General features: G+C 43.4%; 2 protein-coding genes and 1 non-coding gene across 3 annotated transcripts; 2 read left to right on the forward strand and 1 right to left on the reverse strand.

Annotated features, from left to right (window-relative positions):
• Nucleotides 1-23: 23 nt before the first annotated feature.
• zbed4 (zinc finger, BED-type containing 4) lies at nucleotides 24-4,247 on the reverse strand. The gene has a single exon (XM_070929205.1). The coding sequence runs from the start codon at nucleotides 4,213-4,215 to the stop codon at nucleotides 844-846; it is 3,372 nt and encodes a 1,123-aa protein (XP_070785306.1). The 5' UTR covers nucleotides 4,216-4,247; the 3' UTR covers nucleotides 24-843.
• Nucleotides 4,248-9,721: 5,474 nt separating this feature from the next.
• Nucleotides 9,722-20,274, forward strand: brd1a (bromodomain containing 1a). The gene is made up of 12 exons (XM_070929378.1): nucleotides 9,722-11,112; nucleotides 11,571-11,727; nucleotides 11,995-12,126; nucleotides 12,251-12,379; nucleotides 13,689-14,001; nucleotides 14,097-14,453; nucleotides 16,011-16,598; nucleotides 17,083-17,224; nucleotides 17,424-17,545; nucleotides 18,384-18,493; nucleotides 18,986-19,140; nucleotides 20,091-20,274. The coding sequence occupies exons 1-12, from the start codon at nucleotides 9,722-9,724 to the stop codon at nucleotides 20,272-20,274; spliced, it is 3,780 nt and encodes a 1,259-aa protein (XP_070785479.1).
• Nucleotides 13,377-13,449, forward strand: trnak-cuu (transfer RNA lysine (anticodon CUU)). The gene has a single exon. It is a non-coding gene; the product is annotated as a tRNA-Lys (tRNA).
• Nucleotides 20,275-26,476: the final 6,202 nt, after the last annotated feature.

The following is a 26,476-nucleotide window of genomic DNA, read 5'->3' on the forward strand; positions in this document are numbered from 1 at the left end:
TCAAACATCAAAAATCTCTGCAATTTTGCATAAGGAAAACCTTTATTTACAAATGACCACAAAATTTGCATGGTTCCAGTCTCAATGCTAAAACATTTATCAAATTAGGTTCAGAAGTCATTTAATATAAAAATGTACAGTACATTGTTTTACTCAATAAACCCATAATTTAATCCCCTGGACATAAACTTAAATTGTGCTTAAGAGACAAATTGTATATTCCAAACAAACTGCTTATTTTGAAAATACAGCAATATTATACATGATCTTGTTAAAAACATTTCAGCAAGTAAAAAAAAAAAAAAAAGGTCTATTTCTAAATGACAGTACCATGAGCCACAAATTCACAATGAAAATTAAATAACATTAACTTAAAAACATCTTTCAGTCACAGCATTTATTTTTGGGCCATGTTTTCATTCAGAAAACAACTCTGCATCTATCTTTAATACATAATCAAAAAGCATCCTGACGTGATCTGCGCAATTTAACAAAATATTTACAGCATTTTGACCTGAAGTAGTTTTGGATAAGGCACAAGGAGAGAGTAGACACAGAAAACGAAAACATCGATTTACAAGCAAACACATTATCACCAACCCCTACAGCTATAAAAACCCTCCCTCCCTGATACACTTTTGACTGAGACTTTTCATCACAACAGCTCCAAAGTGTTTAACAGTAGTACACAGAATACAATAAAACCTCCAAATCTGGCCTTTGCATTGAGAATCATCAGTGTATAAATTGATATTTTACATTTTGCCCAACAGAAAAACCCTATTTCACAGCTATGCAACTTGGTCCTTGATAAAGGGTTTTCAAGTTAATGCTCAACAATGATCAGTACTGAAAATAAATCAAAGGGAGGTTGACCTTGAGGAACAACAGACCCTCCATGTTTTCCAGTAAAGGCCTGGGCTGATTTAGGGCACAGTTGACACTAGCTGTGCTGAACAGTGTCTCTGCTGGGACGATGCTGGGAGGGCAGCCCACGTAACGGGCAGCTACTTTGGCAAGATCGGGCCACAGGAACTTTTTCAGGTTCCAATAGTCGAGGGGGTCACAGCTTTGATCAAGTATGTCTTCCTCAAGGTACTCCAGCACTGCCAGCTCTGAGGACTTTGGCTTCTCCTCATGTTTTATTTTTTGTCGGATATCAGCCATTAGGGACCAGAGGTTGTCCTTGTTTGAGTGGGAGGTGTTGGATGAAACGGGCACCTCGTTGCAGCCATTGGGCAGCGGAGGCTTTACTGCCACTGAGGTAGAGGAGGACAAGTCCAGCTCCTGGATTAGATCTTGTTTACATTGCTCAGCTTCTTCCTCTGTGAACAACGAAGTCTTGTATCGTGGGTCCAGCATGGTCGCCCAGGTGTATCGTGGGTCGTGCAGAGTAGTGGACATTCTGCTCACCATGGCTTCCTTTAGAGACTTGAGCATGGTATCAATGCCCACAGTTTCATCAAACAGCAGGTCTATCTTTCTATTGAGGATGTGAATGAGTGGTATCACTTGTCCCAGAGTGGCAGTGCGGTTGCTCATCTCCCTGTAGGCGACTTCGAAGGGTTTCAGTGCATTACAGACCGACAGCATCACCTCCCACTGATCGCAGCTGATCATTTCCCTGAAATTGCACTCAATCGACATCTCGTCGATGGCTTTCTTCTGTTCCACCAGCCGCTCCAGCATGAAAAAGGAGGTCCTCCATTTGGAAGGAACATCCTGAATCAGTTGGTTCTCTGGCAGCTGGTGGGCCCTCTGGAGCTCAGCCAGCTTCTCCTTGGCCTTTGCTGAGCGGTGCACACGTTCACAGATCTTTCGTGCAATACTCAGAAGGTTCTGAACCATTCTCTGGCTCTTTATGGCTTCGCTAACAATGAGGTCTATAGTGTGTCCAAAACACTGCATGGTGACATGGCCATGGTCCTCCAAGGTGTTTCTGATGGTGTTGTTATCCGTTACAGTGAACCCCTTTTTCAGCCCTGATGAGGTGATCCAAGAATCCCACAGATACTCAAGCTGCTTTGGGATGTCATGCATATCGTGATCACAGTCTATTTGTGAGACACTTAGGAGGGCAGAGCAGTGAAAGTCCTGACCCTGGGGTCTGACACTTGACTCGTACGTCGCCCAGTGGGCAGTAAGGGTCAGGTATTCCCTTGTCTGGCTACTGACCCAAATACTAGTTGTGAAGTGGACAACACCGCCTTCAGCCTCTTTCAGGTGGGTCAGCACAATGTCCTTCACCCTTTCGTACATATCTGGTATGGCAGTGCTGGTAAAGTAAGAAGAAGGTGGTAGAGAATACTGAGGCTGGAGGTACTCTAGTAGTCTGTTCAGCCCAGCATTCTCTACCATAGCTGATGGCTGAAGATCCAGTGCGAGCATTTCTGCAATAAGTTTGGTGATTTTTTTGGCAACCGGGTGGTGTTCATCAAACCTCTCACGGTTCTGTTCCGTTTCATAAACAGAAGTGTCCATGAGCTCTTGTTTAACATGAATTTCAGCAGACGGCACATCACCTGAGATAGTTTTGTTACTTTCAAGAACATGTCCATGAAACCTCTGCATGTGCCTGAAGAGGCAACTTGTGCCGAGGTTTGTAGTCTTTTTGCCCCTGCTAATTGTGCGGCTACAGTGCAAACAAATCACCTTTGTGGGGTCAGCAGGTGAAATGGAGAAATGGTTCCACAGTTTTGATGTCTTTTTACTGAAAACAGGCAGGGTTTGTGGCTTTTTCTCACTGGCAGGGCTCTCAGTTTCTTTGGTTGAAACTGCGTCTGTTGTGGTGAGATTGGTGTAGGGATGAGGGGAAGATTCCTTCTCATCTGTGCTTTTTTGGTTTTTGAGGACGTCTGGGTGGCGTCTCATAAGATGCCTCATCAGACAGCTTGTACCAAAGTCACCCCGTTTCCCCCGACTGATGACACATGGACAGTAACGGCACAGTGCTTTTAACTGGTCAACTGGTGACACTATGAAATGGTGCCACACTTCAGATTTCACCCGTTTCATGATCTTCTTGTTTTGCTGGAAAACGGAATGATCCTGCGTGAGGCTGGGGCCCTCAGAGAGGTCGCATGGTGAGGAAGTTAAGGGTGTATCCTCTCCCTGAGTTTTGAAGGAGAGATTGAGAGAGGACTCCGGCCCTGAGAGATGCATCACCTCATCAGATTCCTCTTTTATATCCATACTTTCCTCCATGCTTTGGGGTAATTCATCTGATATGGTTTCTGGTGAGGATGGAAGAAGGGGTGATTCTTTTTTTAATTCCAGTGGATCCTGTAGTTGTGTGCGGGACAATAGTGAGGGCGGGTTTGTATAGGGTGGGGGAATGTGATTGCCCTGTCCATTTTCCTCAATGACAACCTCTTTGTGGGCCCTCCACATATGACGAATTAGACAGCTTGTCCCTAGATCCTTTCCATTTTTACCCCTACTGAATTCATTCATGCAATGGATACATACTGCTTTGGAATTGTCAGCAGGCGACAGGTAGAAGTGTTTCCATACAGCTGATCTCCGACGGGAACTCGAGCTTTTAGGGGTCCCAGGAAGGCGCTCAGGTCCTCCGTCTGACATGTCTTCAAGGTTGTTGTCATTGGAATGTGAGGATGAGAGCGTGCTGCAAACAGTGTCAGTGTTGGCATACGGTTCTAGTTTTGGTTCAACTTTGGGTAACACTTCTTTGGATGACAGATCTGAATTTTCAGCTGAGGAGGTGGACGGTGAAGTGTTCTTTGAGGCAGAAGAAATAACGCTATTTGTCAAGTCTCCGTTTTTTGGTGAGTTTGGGGAGGGAGGTATCAAAGATGAGGCAGGAGAGCTAGTCAGATTATTTGAGGATGCGTCTGCCCCGTCTTGTAAAAGCACAGTGGGGTGAGCCCTTCGAACATGCCTCATTAAACAACTTGTACTGAGGTCTTTCTCATTCTTACCCCGACTGAACTCTTTCATGCAGTATAAACAGATTGCTTTGGTACTGTCTCGTGGAGATATGCAGAAATGATTCCATGCAGGGGATTTTTTTCTCGGGTTGGTATTACTCCTCATAGATGACAAAAGGCTCTGAGTGACAGCATCCATGGCAACATCATAAAGGGTGCTTGTGTATCCACTTAGTAAATTACTATACTCATCACCATCTCTAGTTACAAAAGGGCCAATTGAGCTACCAAATGCTAGCCTTTCATCATCCTGGGTTTCCTCCTCCATCCCATTTGCATCCCCAGTCTCCTCTTTGATATGTTGACTTGCTTCGTTACCATTTTCATACTGTTCATTTTCCGTATTCCCCTCAGTATCAGTGTTTAGGCATTTGTTTGAAAGAGTGGGAGATGCTGGATCAGTCTCACTTGCTTGGTCTGACTCCAGCTGTTTGTCACCCTGAGAAGATAAATCAAAAGAAGGGGGAGAGTCTTTATCCAGTGTTATTGAGGAGCAAGCAGGTGACTTTGCATCCGCAGTCTCATGAGGGTTAATGCTGTAGGATTTGAACACGTAGCCATCCTGACCCTCAATTTTCAAGCAGCTCCCTTTCACCTCTCTTTTTTTACTTTCTATGGAGCCATTAGGTTCAGTGACCATATCCTCACTCATGTGAGAGACCTCTTCCTCCCCATCCATATCAGCAGCCCAAGGGTTTCTGTAGAATAGTCAGGTCTGCGTTGTCAAATGTAATCACGTTTTTCAGGTGTAGTCATCGATACTGCTGCTCTCAAGCAGGCGTTGTGATGAGTGTGTGGCTGTTCGGGACACAGGGTGCCTGCTTGCCCCTCTCCATTTATGACAGAAGTGGTTCCACCTCTCTGCACACAACCTAGAGAGTGAGAGAGAGAAAAAAATTAATTAAATGTGTATTCTTAAGAAATAACAAGCCTCCAAAACACCAGGAAATATAGGTATTCTGCAATAACAACAAGTCCTGTACATGACAGTTTGATTTCAATTTTATTTTCTAAAACTGATTGATCGGGCTCTTTATAAATGGTTTGGCAGCAGCAAATTGTGTGTTGAAGTTAAGTCACAACTACTGCTGTAAAATCATATTTCATAAAACTACAATACAATAACAATTTAACAATTGGGTAATAAACAAGGACATGTTTGAATTTGCAAGTTGAGAAGCACTGCACACTGTATTAATTTTAGCCTCTGTGAGGCTACACAGTCTCATTTACACGTGCAGTTTCAGCCTGACCTTCAGGCCCTCTGGAGGACCCGCCCTCATGGCCCACAGCTTACATATGCAAGCAGCTACCACTGAAATCATTCATCAAGAGCAGAAACACCTCTCCAAGCTTCTTCCACAGAACTGTTGCTCAATTCAGTGGTACAGTGGTCTATGCATAATTGAAATGTGCTACAAACATACATGCTGCTTCACTCTTTAATATACTGAATGTCTATCCTAGATGTTTTCATTTCACCAAAACACTTCAGCAGCTGATAGCACTGATTAGTACATTTTGAGGAACTGATGACTGAAATCAGCTAGAAGACAGTGTCTGGTTGAAGAAGAGCCAACCTAGTGACTCACACTTTTAGAAACACCCAGTCTAACATTTTTGCCATAACAATAGGATCTTACTAGACCATGAATTATCAGCACCACACTTTCAAAATGACGACCCTGTCACAATGCAGGCAGGTCTATATGTATGGGTATCATTTATCAATACACATACTGAAATGTGAAACACACATTCAGTTTATTAGTTCCCCCAAGCTAAAACTAACACAGTGCAATATGCACTACTTTAATGAAGGTTATAATATCCACTTTTCGTCTAAACTGTTTTAGAGGTGTTTCTAATATTCAGTCTAGTCTCACTGATATAAATGGGGTGGTCAAAATATTAGAGACACCTCCCAGTATAATGCAATACTAACTGTATATCAGCACCACAATCTACAGCCTTGAAAATGACCACTGAGTTGGATCAACATCTCTTTAAAACATAAAGAAGTGACATCTTTGTGAAAGCAGTATTTATTGCATGCATTAGATTCGTTTTAACTAGGTGTACAAAATAAGACCGCAGGTGCAACCTCAGCTCTGGGATCAGGTCATATGTGGTCTGTTAAGAACGACTAGTGCCTCACTTTCAACTGAATGTTAAGTCTATGTACCATGACTTTCCTTATGCCAGTAAGTATTGTTTTACTATGGACCAATACAATCAAGATCAAGCATGTTGTATATACAGCATAAAATAAGTCAGGGAAAATATTGAGACAATTAACAATAAAATTATAGTTTAGAGTTTTATCTTTACAATATCTAGAAGAGGACGTGTGCATAGAAGACACATACGCTCTGAGAACAGTAGCTTAAGTACACAAGTATCACCCAAATGCAGTTTAACTTGACGCAATCTCTAATAAATAGTCATAAAAATAATCGTTCATTCATCTTAATCTAACCTCATGAATGTGGCCAACATACCCAATTGTATTCTTAATGATTAATACATGATTTCATTTAAGTACGCATCCAAAAAACAAGTAGCGTTGAGCCATTTCATTAGTGAGCAGTGACAGCCAGTTTTCCGGGTTTGGCTTAAGTGCTAGTCAGGAAGATGCGAGAGGGCAGCAAAAAAATTGCCAACGCTGACTAGCTTTCATCTTCACAGAACACCTCAACTTGTAAATGGATGTCTACATTCCGGCTTTTGGCTTACCCTCGTTGAACAACAGCTAACACAAATGCTGGAACACGTGCGACCCTCATACCAATAAATATTTAACGTTATAATAAAACACTGTTGGCAGTTACGCTACATCATCAGTAAACACCACGGTGGCTATCCTGGTGCTAACTGGGTTAGCCGCAAGGCTAATAAAGACACAAAAACAACACACAGGTACAACACTTCTGTCACGTGGATTTGTAGCACAAATATTCAAGACAATGTAACTTCTACAACTACCCCATTATCGTTGTAGTGGCCTGGGTACGGCGTTTAGTAAATTTCGGACCACACCACGACTGCTAGCTGGTTAGCTGCCAGCTAGGCCACACACAGGACATACTAGCTAACCTGGCGAGGCAGAACCCAGCCGTGGCAACACACGAACCACACGGGATCCGAATCAGACCAACACTCACCACGACGTCCCGGCCACATTAAACCCTCCTCAGACCTGTACATGTGCTCAGGGTACTTACTGTGAAGTGTGGCGGTGTGATCACTAGGTTTCGGCTCCTAAACAGTTAAATATGACACATTTGATTGATCCGGAGGGGGGTTCACTTTGTTGCTTTTGTCTCCTGGTTTGCTAGCAGTTCACGTTCGGCCGAAGCAGCTCCACACAGCGTCGGACGGAAGGAACATGTTTTAATGATGTCACCGGGCACAGGGTCTTCAGTATGGCGAAGGGGGTAATACATTTAAGCAATATGTCACATAACACCCTGCTGTATGTTAATTTTTCACTCATTAAATCACTTATACGAGACTAATTAATTAAAATGACAGATTGAATGGTCAATTGGGATTTGTTGCTTTATATATAACAAGCGAAACCATATTATATCAACAGTAACGGTTAACTTATGGAACCATTTAACTATATATGCAACTTTGTACTTTAATTTAATAATAATACAGTGTTATTCTTCTCCAAGCCATATATGTAGTTATTGAACAGTTGCTAAAGTATAGTTAGTAGTGGATTCGGTTGGCATATTAGCCGAACTAAATTAACTTCGGCTTCGAACGTAACTTGGACAGGACCGAAGAGCTACTGTTCGCTTACTTAAACGAACAAAAATCGGCAACTAGCTAGCTTGTTACTACGACATAATTACTGCTCAATGAATAAATTACTTCTGCTGCGTGCTGCTTTCACGGTCTGGGGCAACAGCTTGGATTTCAAACAGGAACATACAATATATATGGTTTCGTCACCATGACACGTTATTAGTGCTTTACACCACTAGGTTTCTTGACCTCAAGGATATTGTCTGGGGCGAACTGGTCACCAGGGTGGGGCAGTGGTTTGTTTGTTTGTTGTTGTTATGCCTGTGTCTTGACTGTCCTCTGTGAATAGAGGAGAAATGCTGAATCAATAGCGCAGGCCATGACAGACGAACATACCAATGTGAAACTCATACCCGTTGGTTATGACTTAACATCCCGTTCCGGAGAGCCAAAACAGAGACAGGTCTCTCAGCTTTACCCAGATAGTGCTGCTGTCCTGATTCGCTTTGTTTGGAGCTTTGTCTGTGTATGGCTAGTAAGGATTGACAAAAGGCAATGCATTGATTGTGTGACAGATGGGCTTTTGTGTGAAATCTACTCACCACCAACATGACCTCCAGCGTCACACGTAGAGTAGTGCGTACGGGTGGGAGTTGTCTGGTGAAACGCATTGTTGTGTTGGGGGATGAGCCGTTCGTAGTGCTGCTGCTGTTGCTGCTATTTGCTCCTGGTCGACTGTGGCTAGCGAGTGACTCTAGCCTATGAATGGTCCACAAAGCAAATAATTGTGTGTTCTCTGTAGCATTTAATATCGAGACTTCACAGGCACCAAGCAGGCCTCTTTCTCTTTTTATTAGTAACTCAAAAGAGCCCAGTATCGCCCGTTGGATGAGGACATTGTGTACGGAATTAGAGCCACTTAGCAGGCCGTATCGCCATTGCTTTTTAAGGCTGCTGGCTAGCTACCGTCTCCTTCAACTAGCAAAACTGTTCGTGAATCCGAGGTACGTGCTTTGGTTTTCTTTGCTTTTCTGTGCTTTATGCGGCGACAACAACAAGGCATACGATGCATCTGCAAAATGTGTGTTTAATGTTACACATCGGGTATGAATTAACGTTAACAAACGTTTTATAGAGCTCTTGTTTTGTTTGACGCCATTTGCTCCGTTTAGGGGGGGTGGCTAGCTTCTCTTGCTAGTTAGCTGGATAGCTAATGTTATTGTTAGCAACTTGGCCACTTTGACTATGTGAGTCGTTGGCGAAAAGGCAGTTGCATCTCTGCACCAAATGGGCAAGCGCTAACTCCTGCGCAGTCATTTTGAAAGTGCCCAGTGTGGCCGCCTCCCATCGCGTTTAAATGCCTCAGCTCATTGACAAAGCTGTAACGTACAGCTGGCTACTACATTACAGTTCACAACATAGACAACCACTGTAGTTGGAAGCATTAACATCAATGAGAGTTACACCTTCCTTTTGCTCTCTTAATCAGCTGGCTAACTTTAACGTTATTAAAGTGTTATGCAATCACATCACACGATGTTAAACTCCTTTTTGTTTTGGTCCAAAGGACATTGGATTAATTTACAGTACCTTATTTCTCAGTGTAAAACAGATACATAGCAATCAGTTATAATGGATGGTATTGCTTGAGAAAATATTATTTGTTATCCCACTTGCATGTTACACATTATTTTGATATCTCATGCTGTTGAGGAAAATGTACCCTTTGAACATGACTTTGTTAGTTATATTGCTGTTAAAATCTTTTGTACTGTGAAAAGTGGGGGTCTATGTCAATAATAAATATGTGTGCATTACGCCTCAGAATACTTAATCAGTATTATCTTGATCTTTGTTTTTCCCGACCCCTGAAAGGTAGCTACCTCAATAAAATGCATCTGCCTTCTCTAACCTTGGTTTAATTTGACTTAACTTAACTAACCCTAATGAAATATAAGCAGATCTCTAACTGTTTGTCCCCACTCTGTGTCTCCACAGCAACACGGAGTGTCAAGATGAAGAAGAAAGCTCGGCAGCACCGGGTTGCGGTGCCGCAGAGGCCGCCGTCTCCCATCAAGCCTTCCCCCAACAAGCAGATCTTGACTTACGCCCAGGCGCAGCGCATGGTGGAGTTCGATATCGATGGCCGCGTCCACCGGATCAGCATATATGACACGCTGGACGTGATCTCGGATGATGACCCTATGGTGCAGGAGATGATGGAGTGCACTAGCAACAAGGAGAATGCTGAGAAACCACAGCAGCAGGTCCTCCTGAGGTCAGTCAGACTAAAAAACAATCAGGAGAAGAGAAATGCTGCACTGGGCATCACTGGTCACGGAGAGGGAGGCGGACTTAATGCCGGCGTTAATGCCGGTCCAAAGCTTCCAGAGCCTAAATTTCGCACAGTGGAATATAATCTTCCAGCAGTTCCTAAGCGTCAAGCTGCCTTTTATAAATACACGGAGAAGACAGAGGAAGAACTGGATGAGGAAACAGAGTATGACATGGATGAAGAAGATTATGCCTGGCTGGATTTGGTCAATGAAAAACGGAGAAGCGAAGGGGTCAGTCAGGTCTCTCACAACGTCTTTGAGTTCCTTGTGGACCGCTTTGAGAAAGAGTTGTATCTGGAGAGTCTGGATCAAGGCAGTGAAAAGCACACCGCCATTGATGAGGACGCCGTCTGCTGCATCTGCATGGATGGAGAGTGTCACAACAGCAACGCTATCCTGTTTTGTGATATGTGCAATGTGGCTGTGCACCAAGAATGTTACGGTGTGCCCTACATTCCTGAGGGCCAGTGGCTTTGCAGACACTGCCTCCAGTTACCCACCCATCCTGCAGACTGCATGCTTTGTCCTAACAAGGGTGGAGCAGTGAAAAAGACAGATGATGACCGCTGGGGCCATGTGGTGTGTGCCCTGTGGATCCCTGAGGTCGGCTTCTCCAACACCACCTTCATCGAACCCATCGATGGTGTCAGTCACATCCCTCCAGCCCGCTGGAAGCTCACCTGCTACCTCTGCAAGGAGAAAGGCGTTGGGGCATGCATCCAGTGCCACAAAGCCAACTGTTACACAGCCTTCCATGTCAGCTGTGCCCAAAAGGCTGGCCTCTTCATGAAGATGGAGCCAATCAAAGACGTGACGGAAACAGGAGAACCCACATTCTCTGTGAAAAAGACAGCGTACTGTGGAGCTCACACACCTAATGGGTGTGTAAGGAGGCCTCTTACAATCTATGATGATGCCAAACCCAAAAATGGACTCTGTAAGAAAGTGGACAAAGGGAGAAGTGCCTGTAAAGGACAGTCCAAAGGAAAGAAGAAGAGTAAGAAGCCTGAGCCTGAACCTGAAAGTGAAGCTGCAACCGCTGCTACTGTGCCTAGTTTTCCTGCCCACAGGTATACTTATAAGTTGTTTGAATGATGGGAGGTGTAGTATTTGGTTAGTTGGGATGGCACGTTCAGTTATATTTACTTTTACGGCATTAATGCTTGGTGAGTGAGTGGTGGTGTAGTGAAGGTTTTTCTGTCTTTCTCAAGGACACTGATAGGACACATGATTGTTGATGTACAAACATTGGCTGTTGCAGGATTTGAGCATGTGACACTTTTCCTTCACAAGTAGAAGCTACAGTGATCTGCTTGTGTGCATTTAGTCTGTATCGAGCGCTAGTCGAATGCTGGTTAAAGTTTGTCAGTGGCTGTTAATATTAAACGACGACCACAGGTAACCAGCCACTAGTTCCCATAGTCATGTATAATCCTGCAAGCAGCTAGTGACTTTTGAGACGTGCTAGTTGTTGTTGTATCTCTCCCTGGCTGTGTCTTTCTAATACCTTCCTTCCTGGCTCCTCTAGGTTACAAACCATTCTGAACCAGGTGTCAGTCCAGAAGAAGAAAGCATTCGTGGAGCTGGTCCTAAATTACTGGACACTAAAGAGGCAATCCAGGAATGGGCTTCCCCTCATCAGACGCCTTCAGACAAGCCTGCAGTCGCAGAAGAATGCACAGCCGGTTTGTTCATCTGTCAGTCAACCACAGAAGACTTTCAGTCTTCATTTTGTCTTTTACCAAAGTACCAGTAGCTTTTAGAACTTGAAAGATGTGTTTTTCATACAAGCTACATTTGAGTAAAACCTTTTACATTTTAATGTTTTTTATGTTATTACTTCTATTAACAAGGTGATTGACAATACTGTGTATACATGCTAGTTTACTGCTAAATGTGGATCTGAAGTAAGCATAATAATGTATGTATTTTCATTTCAATTTGTTCTCCAGAGGCAGAATGAGGAGGAGAGCAGAGCACTGAAGGACCAGTTGAAGGAATGGCATCGTCTCCGACACGACCTGGAGAGAGCCCGGCTGCTGCTGGAGCTAATCCGCAAGAGGGAGAAGCTCAAGAGGGAAGAGGTAGGAGCGGAGGAATCAACAGGGAGATGGGCAGGCTTCTGACTTCACCTGTGGTTAGAGAAATTCTGCTAAATAAATTAAACGGTCTGATCTTCTAATGGTCTCCTTCTGTGCTGTGTTGCAGATTAAACAGCAGGAAACGCTCCTAGAGATGCAGTTGACTCCCTTCAGTATTTTGCTCAGAGCCCTCCTGGACCAGCTCCAGGCAAAAGACCAGGCTAAGATCTTCACCCAGCCGGTTGATGTCAATGAGGTTAACTTCAGTAGATACTTAAACACTCTTTTAAGTTCTGTTGGTGAAATTGTCCACACAGACTATGTTATTGTTTGCCTTTTTGGATGCCACAAATTCACCTTGACCATTTACCTATGGTAGAATATCAATACTCAGTCTGTGGTACTGTTGAAAATTGTAGCGTTGTAGCAGGGGGCTCATTGTAGGGGCCCCACCAAGGAAACCCAGATGGTGCTGCAAAACAGCTGATTCTGCAAGTTCACATAGTGGGTAAAATATCTCATAGTACTGTATGTATTGTGTAGCATTATGCCAATTTGTTGTTTGGCTCTCTTGCAATGCATTGGAGAAGAAAATAACTGAAGCCATGATGAACTTTTAAAGAGGTGTACAATCTGGCTTTAAACCAATACAATGACCTACATAGCCACCCTGACACTTCCTGTTTGATTCAAACTGGACTTGCAGGTTCGTATTTCAACACAGCCCTTTGCGTTTTGCTGTCGCACTATTGTCAGGATGAAAGCCCACTAACAGCAGCTTAGTGGATCTGTTTTACCTGTTTTTCTGCCTGATTGCCAGATAACTGCTTCAGAAATGTTGAAATAATGGCACGAATTGTGATGTGTATTTCTATATAAGTCATAGAAACATTGACTTAATGTAAACCTTTTGTGCTCCTGGGGAAGACAACACAGAGTGTGATCTTTTTAGATATCAAGTCATTGATTTGAGTTTCCCTAATCCTTAAGAGCCCCAACCCCAAAAACCACAGGGAGAATAATCACAGGCTTTGCTTTCCCTTTGTATCACCGCACTTCTGTTAGAAGTTGCATTCGAACACACCACAAAGACAACTGGTTCATGTCACAGGTTCTGGTCATAGTGATACAGGTTATAGATCAACCCCTCCCTGACAGTGTTGAGCAATGCGACTTACTTGTAAGTGGAATGTGTAACTTGAGATCAAGGTCCACTTACGCCTGTAAAAGGCGAAGGGTCATATTTTATACCAGCCCGGCTAGCTCAGTCGGTAGAGCATGAGACTCTTAATCTCAGGGTCGTGGGTTCGAGCCCCACGTTGGGCGTGGCTTTTAACTCTGTAGATCATCATTCATGATCATGGTTAGCTGAACAGCTGTGGAAAGTGGTTTTTGTTGGCATTCAGACTTCTAAGGTTATAAGACTTTTATATGGTCTACCTCACAGTCATTTTGCTGTGCTGACATGAATGACTTTAGATGCTGTATCTAAAATAATCATGTTGGGTTAACGTTCAACATACAATATTTGCTTCATTTTTTTAATGGTCTGCTGTTTCCTGTAGGTGCCTGACTACCTCGACCACATCAAGCATCCAATGGACTTCTCCACCATGCGGCAGCGCATCGACGCACAGGGCTACAACAACTTGGAGCAGTTTGAGAATGACTTCAACCTCATTATTGATAACTGCATGAAATACAACTCAAAGGACACCTATTTCCACCGGGCTGCCGTTCGCCTCCGAGACCAGGGCGGGGCCCTGCTCAGAAAGGCCCGGAGAGATGTGGAGAAAATCGGCTTTGACGCGGAAAGCGGCATGCATCTGGATGAAGCTCCTGAAATCAAAGCACCAGCATCCTTTTCTTGGGAGGACGGTAAGGGCAGTAGCAAAGACATGTGCCTCTGTGTGTGAATGTGTTGAGCAAAACCACGTTTCAATCTCTTACTGATGAATGAATTCTTTCTTTAGTGGACCGCCTACTAGTGCCAGCCAACCGGGAACATCTGTCTCAGGACAAGCAGCTGCAGCAGCTTCTGGAGAAGTTTGACCTGACCTGTGCCATGAAGTCCAGCCCCTCACGCAGCAAGCGTCTGAAGCTGCTCAAAAAGACCATCAACGACGTGCGCAATGAAATGAGCCTAAAGAGAGTCCTACCCTCACACCACCACCACCACCATCACCACCACCACCACCACCACCACCACTGTTCTTCCTCCACAACTCCCTCCACATCAGCATCCTCTTCATCAGCTGCCTTCCACTCAGAGCTGGGTAAACCTAAAGAAGAGAGATTGAAGCCTAATGGACTTTTTGCAGATGATGAGGGTACGTGTGGACCTGCTCTGGCTTAGAAAGTGAATGTTCTGGTTGGCACCGTGCTCGTCAAACAGCCTCTGTGATTTTTAAAGAGAATCACATGTCCTTAATATCCTGAAGCACAGGTCAGGGGTCAGAGATTAGCCCCCAACTCCAACCCAAAACATATAGCCTCACAGACAGTCACATGCTGTTCCCCATACCTAGTGAGTCTTTGCTGCTTTCAGTATTCAACGCCAGCCTGGTTCCAGACCTCTGAATTGCCTTTCACATGTTCCGATCCAGAGAGAGCAAAAAAGTCTCATTATCAGGCTACTATAACATCATAAACCCCTGCCCTGTTTGTGTTGAGGTGAGCGTCTGTCTGCTGTTTAGTTGAAATTTGCTAAAAACACTACACATGTTTTTGATATTTAAGCAGAGCCTATGACTGTGAACATTAACTTTTATTTCCCAAAACTAGAATCAAGAAAGCTAAAACCATCTGAATTATGTCATTAACTGATAAAACCATTGAATGTCTATAAGATTATTGTTGCTAATATTGTTTGTTAATGTTTAATACGATTTTTCAGTGGCACATAATTAAGAATATTTATGGTACCAATGAACAGACGGAGAATGGGTCATAAAAGTTCAAAAAGTTCATTGCTGGAGCACCTGCAGGTTTTGTGTTCATAGATTTAAGTCGGATTCACTGGGTTCTAACTGTGAGAGAGAGTTGTTAAAAATATATAATATCAACAACAAAACTTAGAACTCCCACTCGATCCTTCTCACAGTCTAGTCTCTACACAACGGGTTGTTGTTGAAATGAAAATTGTTAAAAAGTCTTACTGACACACAAAACCTTTTTGTGAACTCCTGAATCACAGAAGCAGACAGTAACAACTTCAGGATTACACGGCCGTGATGGTTGTGCTGTAGCAGCGGAGAAATCCTAACAACATTCTTATGTCTCTCTCTGGAAGTGATCCCTGAATAGATAGTGTTATAATGAGGGGGGAAGAAAGGAAAAAGTAATTTTGCTCATTTTTTATTTATAAAAGTGCCTCAGTGTTATGCTAAACAGGGCCTTGTTTTACTTTTATGATAAACCCGAAAGCCATGATAATATACAGTGTCAGCATTTCTACAAACACAAAGACAAAGTGTGGGTGTTGCAGCGCATTACTGTCGGTAATAGTGTTACACTGTAGGTCATATTTTTTGTCTTTGTCGTGACTGGACTGTTATATTGTTAATGTTCGTACTTTTTATGAATAGCTTCTTCCACAAGAGCATGCCAAATATTTCATTCCGTTCTTCTAATCCTTTATCACAGTAAAATGTATTGTGCTTAATTTGTATAGCACCGTGGAAATGGTAATGATGATGAAAGAGAAAGGCGAAATACATTCATATAAGTGATAAAACCTACAAAACAACTTGGCACTAACTGTGCCATAACATGAGTAATGTGTGTTGTACTTAGTGATCGCAGTTTGAGTGATTAATGTTGGACGTATAGTCAGAATTACAGCTATAAACAGATGTGTGTCCTCTTTCTCTTCTTCTCCCCAACAGGAGATAAGTCTCTTCCTCCTAAACTGGAGCATTCAGACTCCATCCCTCCCCTCGTCCACTCAGACACAGACCCCGAGCCCCCCACCCTCAAACCAATCGACGCCGCCCCAGACTGCGAAGACAAGACTCACACCAAGTGCGTCAAGTACGATGGGGAATTACCGGATCTGCTCTCCTCAACGCCGCGCCTCAACGGCTTCTCCCACGACAGCCTCCAGGACTCTTTGCTGGACGGAGACGTGAGCGTGGTGGCCACGTCGACCCTCGCCGAGCCCACGGGCACGGTAAACCGCCGGACCGCCGTGCTCTTCCGCAAATCGAAGGCCGCCAGTCCGCACAAGCCGCCGAGAGGCGAGGACGAGGGGGGCGACGGAGTTAAAGAGGTCGAGGAAGAGGAGGAGGGGGAGGAAGATGAAGACGGCGCACAGCTGGGCTCCAAATCCTTCCTGTCAGTGGTCATACCCAGACTGGAGACGCTACTTCACAGCAAGAAGAGGAAGCACAGCGGCAGCAGAGGCAGCGAGGAGGAGGGAGGAGAAGGAGAGCATGAAGAGGAGGGAGAGTCCCCCGTGAAACGACTCGACACTGGTAAGAAGTGCACAGAGAAGAATAAAAAAAGGGGCTTTTAAATGTATGCTGTATATATATTTTTTTATGTCTGTCATTTATTGGCATCAATATTTTCACAGTCTTACAGTGGCGTGCACAGTTTTCTGCACGGCTAAACACTTCTTTGAGTTACCATATGTTAGAATTTGAATGGCATTTCTTCAAGGCTCTGATTGAATTAGCACAGCAGTATTTAGCTCAGCTGCCAACCCTGAAAACTGTCAGCACAAACATTGCAATGAGCTGTTTACACTGCTTACAAGTAATCGCAGTCGCATTCCAAACGGCACAGCAGTAAGTAACAACAGACACCTGTTTACTCTTTTACATCACTTTGCTTAAATTAGACCAGAGGTTAACTGAACAACCTGGAGCCAGCGCAGATTCAGATTCTGGCCTTTTGGATCACAATATTCGTAATGTATATTTTTGTGATTGGTTGTAAATCTGTGTCTCCTCTCAGGCCTGTCGAGAGGTTTTCTGGAGGTGGAAGAGGAGAAGCAGCTTGAAGACTCCAGTAGAGCCAGTAGACCTGTGGAGCCACGAAGACGCTGTGCCTCTGAGTCCTCCATCTCCTCATGTAGCAGTCTGCCAGGAAGCACCGGGTAATCCACCAGATATAAGACATGTCTAATCTTGTGATTTGATTTTGATGTGACTAAGAAGCCTAAAGCAGTGTCAGCTGGTCTGTCTGTTCTTCTGTTGTTCAATTACCTGGTCATCCAAGCCACTACCAGCCCCAGAAGTGTGGTTTCTTAAGTTGACTTTGGTGTGTCTATTTTTTGTTTCTAGCACTATCCTCAGTCTTCCAAAATGTGGGAAGGGGAAACCCGCCTTGGTCCGGAGAAACACTGTGGACGATAAGAGCGAATTAATCGCCTGCATCGAAACCGGGAATTTTGCAAAAGCTGCACGAATCGCTGCCGGCAAGTTTGAGAACCATTTCAAAGAAATATACAGAATTATTATGCTAACTCATACAGTAAACATAGGCAGGAGATCTGTCTGTTTTGTCAAAGAAAACAGTAAAACATCACTGGACTGGCAGTTAATATACAAATAGGGTAAAATATACATTAAAATGCAACCTTAAAAACAGTTATGTGCTGCAACTTATTCTAGCATATCAGCCAAAATATACACCGATACTGATGCGCGTGTGTTAAGCCAGTGTCAGTAGGTGATAATGGCTTGCTGATACATATGTCAGGCTCGACTATTAATGAATTTAAAGCAAAACACAACATGTTTTTGAGCCTGTTGCATACAGTCTTGTACATAAATCAGCGTGGCCAGTAAGTAGTTGTGTATATTCCTGAAGATCTTTTACTTTTCGTGTTGAACCGGAGAATTGGCCTCACATCCCATTCTGGCTTTGGCATCAATTTGGTCTTAAAAGTTTAACTTGATAGAACTTGCAGACACCTGGTATTCACACACACATAAAAAGCATGGTGGGGAATTAACAGCAGCTACCAGCCAACTTCCCGTGACTTCTGGCAGTGACCTGCCATCATGGCATGTAACCAGTCAGCACCTGGAGACTCTTCCCTCATCTAAAATCCATATTTGGCTAATAAAATGCTAAAAGTGGCTGGTGCATTTGAATATCCGTCGCTCACATGTGGCTCATGGAGGGACAAGTTAATTTCCCACCCTGGCTTGCTGTGTGCTCCTGCACTTACAGGCATGGCTTTGTAAATGTGTTTCTGTCTGTGTTTAAACCCACACGTAACCTGTTTGGTGTTGTTCCCGCTTCCATAGAGGTTGGCAACAGCAATATTTGGATGCCCGCTAGTGCTGCAACAGTTGCACTGGAACCCCTAAAGCTAGTTTGGGCCAAATGTAGTGGATACCCTTCCTACCCTGCCTTGGTGAGTGTTTGTGGGAGAGAAAGCATGACAATCACTGACAAGTCTTTTTACTCTGAAGTGTCTTTGTCCTCTCTTCACATTGGGACACATTGGAACCTAATTATGACTCGTGTCCCACAGGATGAAGCAATAGTTTTACTGCAGATGTTCTTTTAGGTGTCCAGTGGACAGTTGGGGGGGACTTTTCAAAATGTCCTCTGTTTTCCTCTAGGTGGCAGCCTTTCACCAATAACCACTTTAATTTGACCTTAGCATGAAAGGACAAATGAGGAAAAGAATCTTATTGCCACAAGCTCTCTCTCTGTGTGTGTGTGTGTGTGTGTGTGTGTGTGTGTGTGTGTGTGTGTGTGTGTGTGTGTGTGTGTGTGTGTGTGTGTGTGTGTGTGTGTCTATAGACATCTTTACTATATGCTTGAGTGATTCCATGGGTGCATGTTTGCATTCATGAGCATGTGTGTGTGTAACTCCCTCCCGTCTCGCTTGTGTGTATAGATCATCGACCCCCACATGCCGCGCGTGGGTTGCCAGCACAACGGGGTGTCCATCCCCATGCCCCCCATGGACGTGCTCCGCATTGGGGAGCAGATGCAGTACAAAGCCGAAGAGAAACTCTACCTCGTCCTCTTCTTCGACAACAAACGCAGCTGGTGAGTGCCGCCGTGTGCAGGAATGAGTTAAGCTGACGCTGGTTCCTACAAGGGTAAACCTGTCAACCTGTCCGTCAGCTGGTCATTATTCTCTTGTGGCTGCGTGACATCAATTGTGAGGAGACAAATAATGGCTCTCGCCTCAAGAGGCGTTTGAAAATTTCACCTGGACAGTCTTAAGCAGTGATGATGGTGACACTGGTAACTGTCGTTTTATCTAGTACAAGGAAAGAATATGACCACTGTGCAGCTGAAACTAACAAAATGCACTAATAGAAACTGAATACAGAAATAAATAATAGTGTAACAGTCACAGTAGCAATAGTGATATTATAGTATAGTCTAATGTTACTTTTGCTATTCTTGCTTCCATTAGGGCTGGGGTTGCAGCATTTACTGGGAAATTTTGCCACAATTCTAATTGTTGGAACAATTAATGGAGTAATTGATGGAAAATGATTCAGAATCATTTATCAAGATAAAATTCCAAACGTTTGCTGACTCCAGCATTTCAAACATGAGGATTCACTGCTTTTCTCCGTTTTATGTTGTTGTAAATTGAATTTATTGGGGTTTTGGACTGTTGGCTGAACTTTTAAACCTCGCTTCCACACAACTGTTGCAACAAAATACTCAAATAAGTCAGACCTTACAAAACCGTTGTTACGGTATTAGTTTCATGCAAAAATGGTTGTTGTGTGGCTAAAACAAAGAGTGAAAAATCTGTCAGCAGGATAGATATGCTGAAACATGAAGGATGGTTGTGCGTTTTCACCTCTAATGAAACAATAACAACAAACACCATGTTATGACAAATTATCTGTAGTTTGTGTGAAAAGACTGATATGCTCCTGGGAAGTATTACTTTTAGAATCATGAAAAAAAAACCTGTCATCCATCCAGCCACTGTTCAGGTGTTGTAATGTAGATGCTGTCTTCCCCCCCTTCAGGCAGTGGCTTCCTAGATCCAAGATGGTTCCTCTGGGAATGGACAAGACCATAGACAAAATCAAAATGATGGAAGGACGCACATCCAGCATTCGCAAGGCTGTCCAGATCGCCTTCAGCCGCGCCATGAACCACCTGAGCATAGTGCAGGACGAGCCAGTCAGCGACCTCAGTGACGTGGACTGATGACACTCGCTGACTCTCTCCCCTCACACACACACACACACACACACACAAACTTGTACCTCTCCTGTACCAAATACCCCCCCCCCTCCTCTCTCTCCTCTCCTCTCCCCTCTCTCCTCTCTCTCTCTCTGTCTCTGCAGGAGACTCAAATGTTTACTGGGCACCTGCTGTAACAGGTGGTGTCTCTTCCTCACCCATTCCTACTCGCACACACTCCTAACCATGTGCCGATGGGATACGGCTGCTGCTGAAATGAATGTGTCTGAATCTCTCCTCTCCACCTCCAGGCTTGTAACTGTGCTTAGAGACTGCTCTTTTTGTCCACCCCCTCTCCCTCACTCCACCAGTCATGACCATTACATTTTGGCTGCGGCGGATGAGCTTTTCAACTCGGCATGTAGCCAATCATCATTTCTGTTACAATATGTTAAAACAAGAAGCATCGAGTAGCTGGTAAATTAGCTAGAGTGGACATTTCCTGCCTACATGAGGGCTTTGCGTTGAATCCCTTGTAGCCAAAGCCTTTTTATTCATGTCAAGGTCACATTTACATCCTGGTCATCTCCATTTACAAATACCTTCCTTTGTATTTAAACTGTAAATAATCTGTACAGTTGCCTGACACTAACTTATTTTGTAGTTTTGACATAATGGGTACTGTACAGGAGTTTTCTTAGTATTTATACTTGATGCATTCTTGGCACTAAAGGAGTGAGTGCTATTCTGCCAGTGCTGTATGATCAAGAAGAATTAAAAACAAGTGCAAAAGCCTTAGTATTAAGGAGATTAGGGCTAAAATGTCATGTTTCTGAGTATGAAAGTATTCCCTTTTTCATTTTTTTTTTAAGTTATTGAAGTTTGTAATCGTAAGCTTCCATTTGGCATTAATCCCCTTTTGTATAAAAAAAAAAAGTTTTCGTATATTTTTGTTCATATATTTATATGATTTGAATACACGGTAATACAGTATGTTAAGTCTCTGAAGCTCATACAGACAGTCTGATAGTTGTGGACACAGAACGTATATATTGTTCTCAAGAAACCAAAAATGTTGCTACCCAGAAGTTTTTTTTCGCTGATTCCTTTTCTGTGTGACGTGTGGGGAAATTGTTGCCAAAAGACAAAAAGACAAAAAAAGTAAAGTGTATTTTATGTGATACATTTGACTGTTACTTGGTTTCGCTGTAGTCGTAGGGAGATGTGCCTGCGTTAACTTATTGTAAAGTATTTGCATTACTTTATATCCGAGGAAAGACGTGCAAACTGATTGTGGTAAAGTGGCACATTTTGTGGTGGATACTTGCCTTCTTTTTAAGTAACCTTTTCTAACTTCTTTTGTAGATGTAGACTTCAAGACATTTCATTTTATACTATTGCCTTTTTTTCTGGGTAGCATTGGGTAGTTTTGGTATATTTCATTTTGTACTTAACTGAAGTAGTTTTTTTAATCAGGTCATACGAAATATTGCTGGGAGTGTTTTTTTGTAGCAAAGCAAAAAATAAAATATACAAATATGAACACACATGCCTCTCCTTTGCTTCTTTCAGAGACGTTTTGTTTTTTATGTAGTGTCTTTCAGTGGCATAGTGCAGAGTTAAAAATCTGAGTAATTGTTTCAAGCATTCACAAACTCACTGCAAAAGTAACTGTTAAGAAAAAAATGCCAAAATTCGGACTGAATTTGTTATTAAACTTACCTTTTTTGAGCCTTACCTGAATGTCACTCAAAAGGACTGTACCTCCTTCATGGTTGGCAGAGAGCAGACACTAATTCAGCCTCCTGCTTGCCACATGGCACTGAACCCTGCTCATCTCCTCAGCTGATTATTGTCCACTTAAACTGCAAATTGTGTCCTATAGGTTGCCAGCTGTGTAATGTGGGCTGCAGAGAAGGGTCAGGCTGTCGTGCACTTTGCATTTGCTGATTAATGGTCAGGGCAGTACTTCAGAAGTCTTGAATACCATTTCCAAATTATTGTGGGAGAGCTGGCAGAAAGGCCGTTATTCTTTCCCGCCATTTTAGTTTTGTTATTATGTTATTTTTGTGCAGCTCACTGAGCAGATGTAGGCTATTAATTTTGGTATATCCAGCGATTTTATAGTAAGTTTTGAAGATCATCATTTTATAATAATGTCTATGAGAGGAATGATTCGACTCGATTCAGACCTACTCAACTTTGAAAGTAAACTGCTCTGACATACGTGCAGCTACAGAATCCGCTCGAACTTTAAAATGCTAAAAAGACTTTTAACTTTCAAAGTTTTAATCTGTTTGTCTGTTTTTTTTTTTTTACTTGGTAAAACGTGTATCTTGCCAGCTCCCACATGCATTTTCTTCTGCATTCCATTTTTAATGCTTCTTCTAGGTATAATTTCTAATTTCCAGAATCAGAATTTCCAACTTAGGCTCAAACTGAAAAATCCAAGGTTACTAGTAAACATATAAGGACGTTTATACAGCCTCCGGAGCTGAAATAATTACAATTCCCCCTCTCCTCTAGATTTTTAGTGCTTTCCAGGAGATATTTTAGTACAGACTGTACAAACCTGTAAAACTACCAGGACAACATTACTCCATTAAAATTCTCTATTACAAGTAAAAGTTCTGTATTCGACTCAGACATCTGAAACATGACAAGGGGCACCAGAAACAAGTAAAATCTTAAAAGTAAATGAAAAGCAATAATAAATTTGTAAGTAAAAAGTGCAATATTTCCCTCTGAAATGTAGTAGAAAATAGGTGTATAGTAAAGAATATTTCAATATTTCCCTCTGAAATGTAGAAAAGAGGTGTATAGTAACGAAATACAGCTAGAATCCCTCCTGCTCAAACTGAGAGATACCAGTTCCAGTTTAACAGAAGGAGGCGGTCATTCCCGCTCTGGCCACAGAGAGGCGCTGTGGCTCCACTCAAAACCTCCCTCCATTTTGCCGACGACGTCGTCTTCAAACCCGGTGTACCTGAGCGTCCACCTGCTCAGCTCAGCTCTAACTCACCCCCCCGCTTCAGGTAGGCATCAGTATTCCACATATAAACCGTTTTCATCACTGTGTTCAAATGGTGAATGCACCGATTAGAGAGAATGTCAATTAATGCTAAATCAGTTTGAAGACATGGCTGCTGGTTTGGTGCCTCTCTCTCTTTCTTTCTCCTCCAGCTCAGCTAAAAGTCTGCTAATGCCATTCACTGACCGCCCCCCCCCCCCCTCCATTTTCTTTTTTTCCACAGAGAGTGGGCAGACAATTCTCCTCTTAAGTGTTTCATTTGTTTCTATGCTAATATTGAGATGAAAGTTAGCTAACAGAGATGGAGGGGCAGAAATGTAAACAGCGCAGTGTGGGCTGGCAGTTGAACCTGCGTCACACTTGTGGAGTTAGCTCTGTGGGTTCATTCACAAGTGCATCTTAAAAGGCCAAAGCGAGGCTCACATGCAAATATGGATGGAAACTGTTGAAATATGCATTATACTTAAGCCAATCCAGCCTCTGTTATTTCAAGTCACTCACACTCAGAGAGGTAAAGTAGCAGTTATGGGGATTAAATGAGCTGGTAATGGCCCCTGTGATATAGAGAGCCACCTTCAAGCCCTAGTTGAAAGACATCTCCCATCTTTATAAACAATTGGAGCTAATGTAGTCGCACGCAAACACACACAGCCGAGTCTGACTCCATCCCCCTCTCCTCTCTTTGTCTGTCTGTCTTCTCCAGATACTAATTGTGTGGGGAGGTAAACACAGCAGTCAAGTGGAGAGGACGGCGAGTCAAGCGTGAATATCAATCTCCCCACATCAGTGTCATCAGATGACTTTGACTGAGTTGAGGCGGGCTCATTAGAGTGTTGGAGCAGGGGGCCGCGGGCGGCAATAACATCCAGGTGGAGGCCTCTGAAGTTATGGAAGCCTGCAGAGCTCACCAGTTAACAGGTGAGCATGTGTGTGAATGTGTGTGTGTGACAGGGGATGTGTTATCCAACCCTCTGCACAGTGGTGTCACCAGGGTTCAGGGAGGAAATGTCACGTTCCCACACAGACACGCTCCTCTGCATGCATTCAGGAGCAGGCAGGCACAAGTTCATAGCTGTAAATGCGCATATTCCATATTCATGCATCTGATTATTATGAAATTGTGCCAGCAGCGGTTCTTTGGCTCCCACGTCAGGAGGTGACAGCAAGAATTGGCTGGGTTGCACACTAGTGTCAGACCTGGCAACTAATTCCTGATAACGTTTCCTCCGCCTCCCAAGATTTTGGCGATAAGAAGGAAGGGGGAAAGAAATGGGTCCTTTTCTTAGATTTTCTCGGCGTTTTGACTTTGAGGCTGCTTTTATTGTGCACCTGAGTTGTTGTTGGTTTTCTGACAACAAACCCAAAGCAGAGATGGAAAAATAGTAAAAAAAAAATCCTACACAATCTCTAGTTTCAGCTTCTCTAATGGGAGAATTTGCTGTTTTTCTTTGTTATATATCATTGGAAATGGAATATCTTGGGGGTTTGGGCTTTTGGACAAAATGAGAGCTGTTAAGACGCCACCTTGAAATTTGGGAAGTTGCAGTGGATATTTTTTCAGCATCACCATCAGTCGATTAAACGAAAGATTAATCGATATTGAAAGTAGTTGCATTGTCCGTTAAAATCCAGTTTTCCCCTCATATTTTAGTAGCTTTAAGGTTGGAAAAATTCTATCTATCTGTCTATCTAATATATTCCAACCCAAGGGTCCATGTTTTCTCTGGCTGTATGTCTTGTGCATTACTTTAAACGCTTTGCCTCCAAATTCAGCCTGACAGATTTGGTGTCTTCAGAGACTTTGGGATCTCCACTAGAATAGAAAATAAAGTTCTGTGGGTTTTAAACAAAGATTTGAAGTTTGTTTTTAGGAACCTGCCTGTGAATCATTGGGATTGAAGAGGTTAAACATGTTCTCACCTTGAATTTAAGAACTAGTTCCCCTCCGAGCCCAAAAACTCTGCAAAAATGCAGCGGAGGTTCGTCTTATTTGTGACTGAAAGTTTGGAGGTGTGTGAGGTGACTCGTAAAGGAAACACACTCTGAACCCTGCCCTGATCCTCCTGCATTAAACATCATGCAAAACGTCCACTTTTCATTTTTGAACACGCACCAAAATATTATCCACTGCTCGCTTCCAGCCCCCCCCTCTCTCCTTCCCCCCATCCCTCTCTGTCTCTGTCTCGGCGGGTCCCTGATAGGCCCAATCTCCAGTGGCTATGTTCAAAACACTGGGCCAGAATAGCACGGGCCCTAGGTAGATACATATTTATGGGGTGCGTTTACTTCCTACCACAGAGGAGAAGTAGAAATAGTGTGTTTCCAAGGTGAGCAAAACAAACAACTTCAAAGGAATTTAAATGCAGTTCATGTAAATTTCCTGCTACAGTCGTGTGTTTCTGCAGAGATTATTGTTAGATTGGTAATGAAGGATTCGCGCCTGATGCCAGATGACCTGATTATTGTCTGTTTGCTGAGGGAGCCCAGAAGCACTGTTGAATTAAAGCATATGCACACAAAAATGTGCTATATGTTCACACAGTTGTGAGGTCATGCCATTAGGTTGTGGCTTTTGGGCGGCAATCAAACCAAGCAGCTTCATCGCTCATCGATCAGAGCGGACTGTGATCAGAAAGAGCACAGCTAATAGATGAGATGAAAGAGCTCCCCAGCACGGGTGAAGCCGAAAAAATAATAACTCATCAATGGTCCCTTGGGGTGTCATTTATTTACTGCTAATCCGTAACAAGCTATACAGGCTTCCACCCAGTCTGCAGCTTTACACCTGAGATCTAATAGCTACTGATAAATCGGTGCATAATATCTCTCCGGATTCAGTAACTCGACTCAGAGACGGCTGCTCGTCACACGTGCCCCCCCGTCAAACGCAGCCAGGCGATCGTCTAATTATCTGTTAATGTCATGATCCAGCTGGCTCCGGAAACGTGGGGATGATGGTGTGTGTGTGTGTGTGTGTGTGTGTGTGTGTGTGTGTGTGTGTGTGTGTGTGTGTGTGTGTGTGTGTGTGTGTGTGTGTGTGTGTGTGTGTGTGTGTGTGTGTGTGTGTCGGGGATGGTTGGTTGGTTGGTTGGTTGGTTGGGGGGGGGGGCAGCAGGGCTCAGAGCGAGGCCCTTTGATGTGAAAGATAATTACTTGTGTAGTTAAGATAATTAGCAAAAGTCCAGAATAAAAGTA

The sequence above is a fragment of the Enoplosus armatus genome, chromosome 22 (assembly GCF_043641665.1).
Source record: "Enoplosus armatus isolate fEnoArm2 chromosome 22, fEnoArm2.hap1, whole genome shotgun sequence".
In the NCBI taxonomy this organism is placed as follows: domain Eukaryota; kingdom Metazoa; phylum Chordata; class Actinopteri; order Centrarchiformes; family Enoplosidae; genus Enoplosus; species Enoplosus armatus.

What these genes read in the sequence shown, in the direction of transcription:
- zbed4 (XM_070929205.1), bottom strand. Translation starts at nt 4,215, where the DNA reads ATGGAGGAGGAAACCCAGGATGATGAAAGGCTAGCATTTGGTAGCTCA.
- brd1a (XM_070929378.1), top strand. Translation starts at nt 9,722, where the DNA reads ATGAAGAAGAAAGCTCGGCAGCACCGGGTTGCGGTGCCGCAGAGGCCG. An exon ending in ACTTTTTGCAGATGATGAGG is followed by an intron (nt 14,454 to 16,010) that starts GTACGTGTGGAC and finishes TCTCCCCAACAG; the next exon opens with GAGATAAGTCTCTTCCTCCT. An exon ending in AGCTGCACGAATCGCTGCCG is followed by an intron (nt 17,546 to 18,383) that starts GCAAGTTTGAGA and finishes CCGCTTCCATAG; the next exon opens with AGGTTGGCAACAGCAATATT.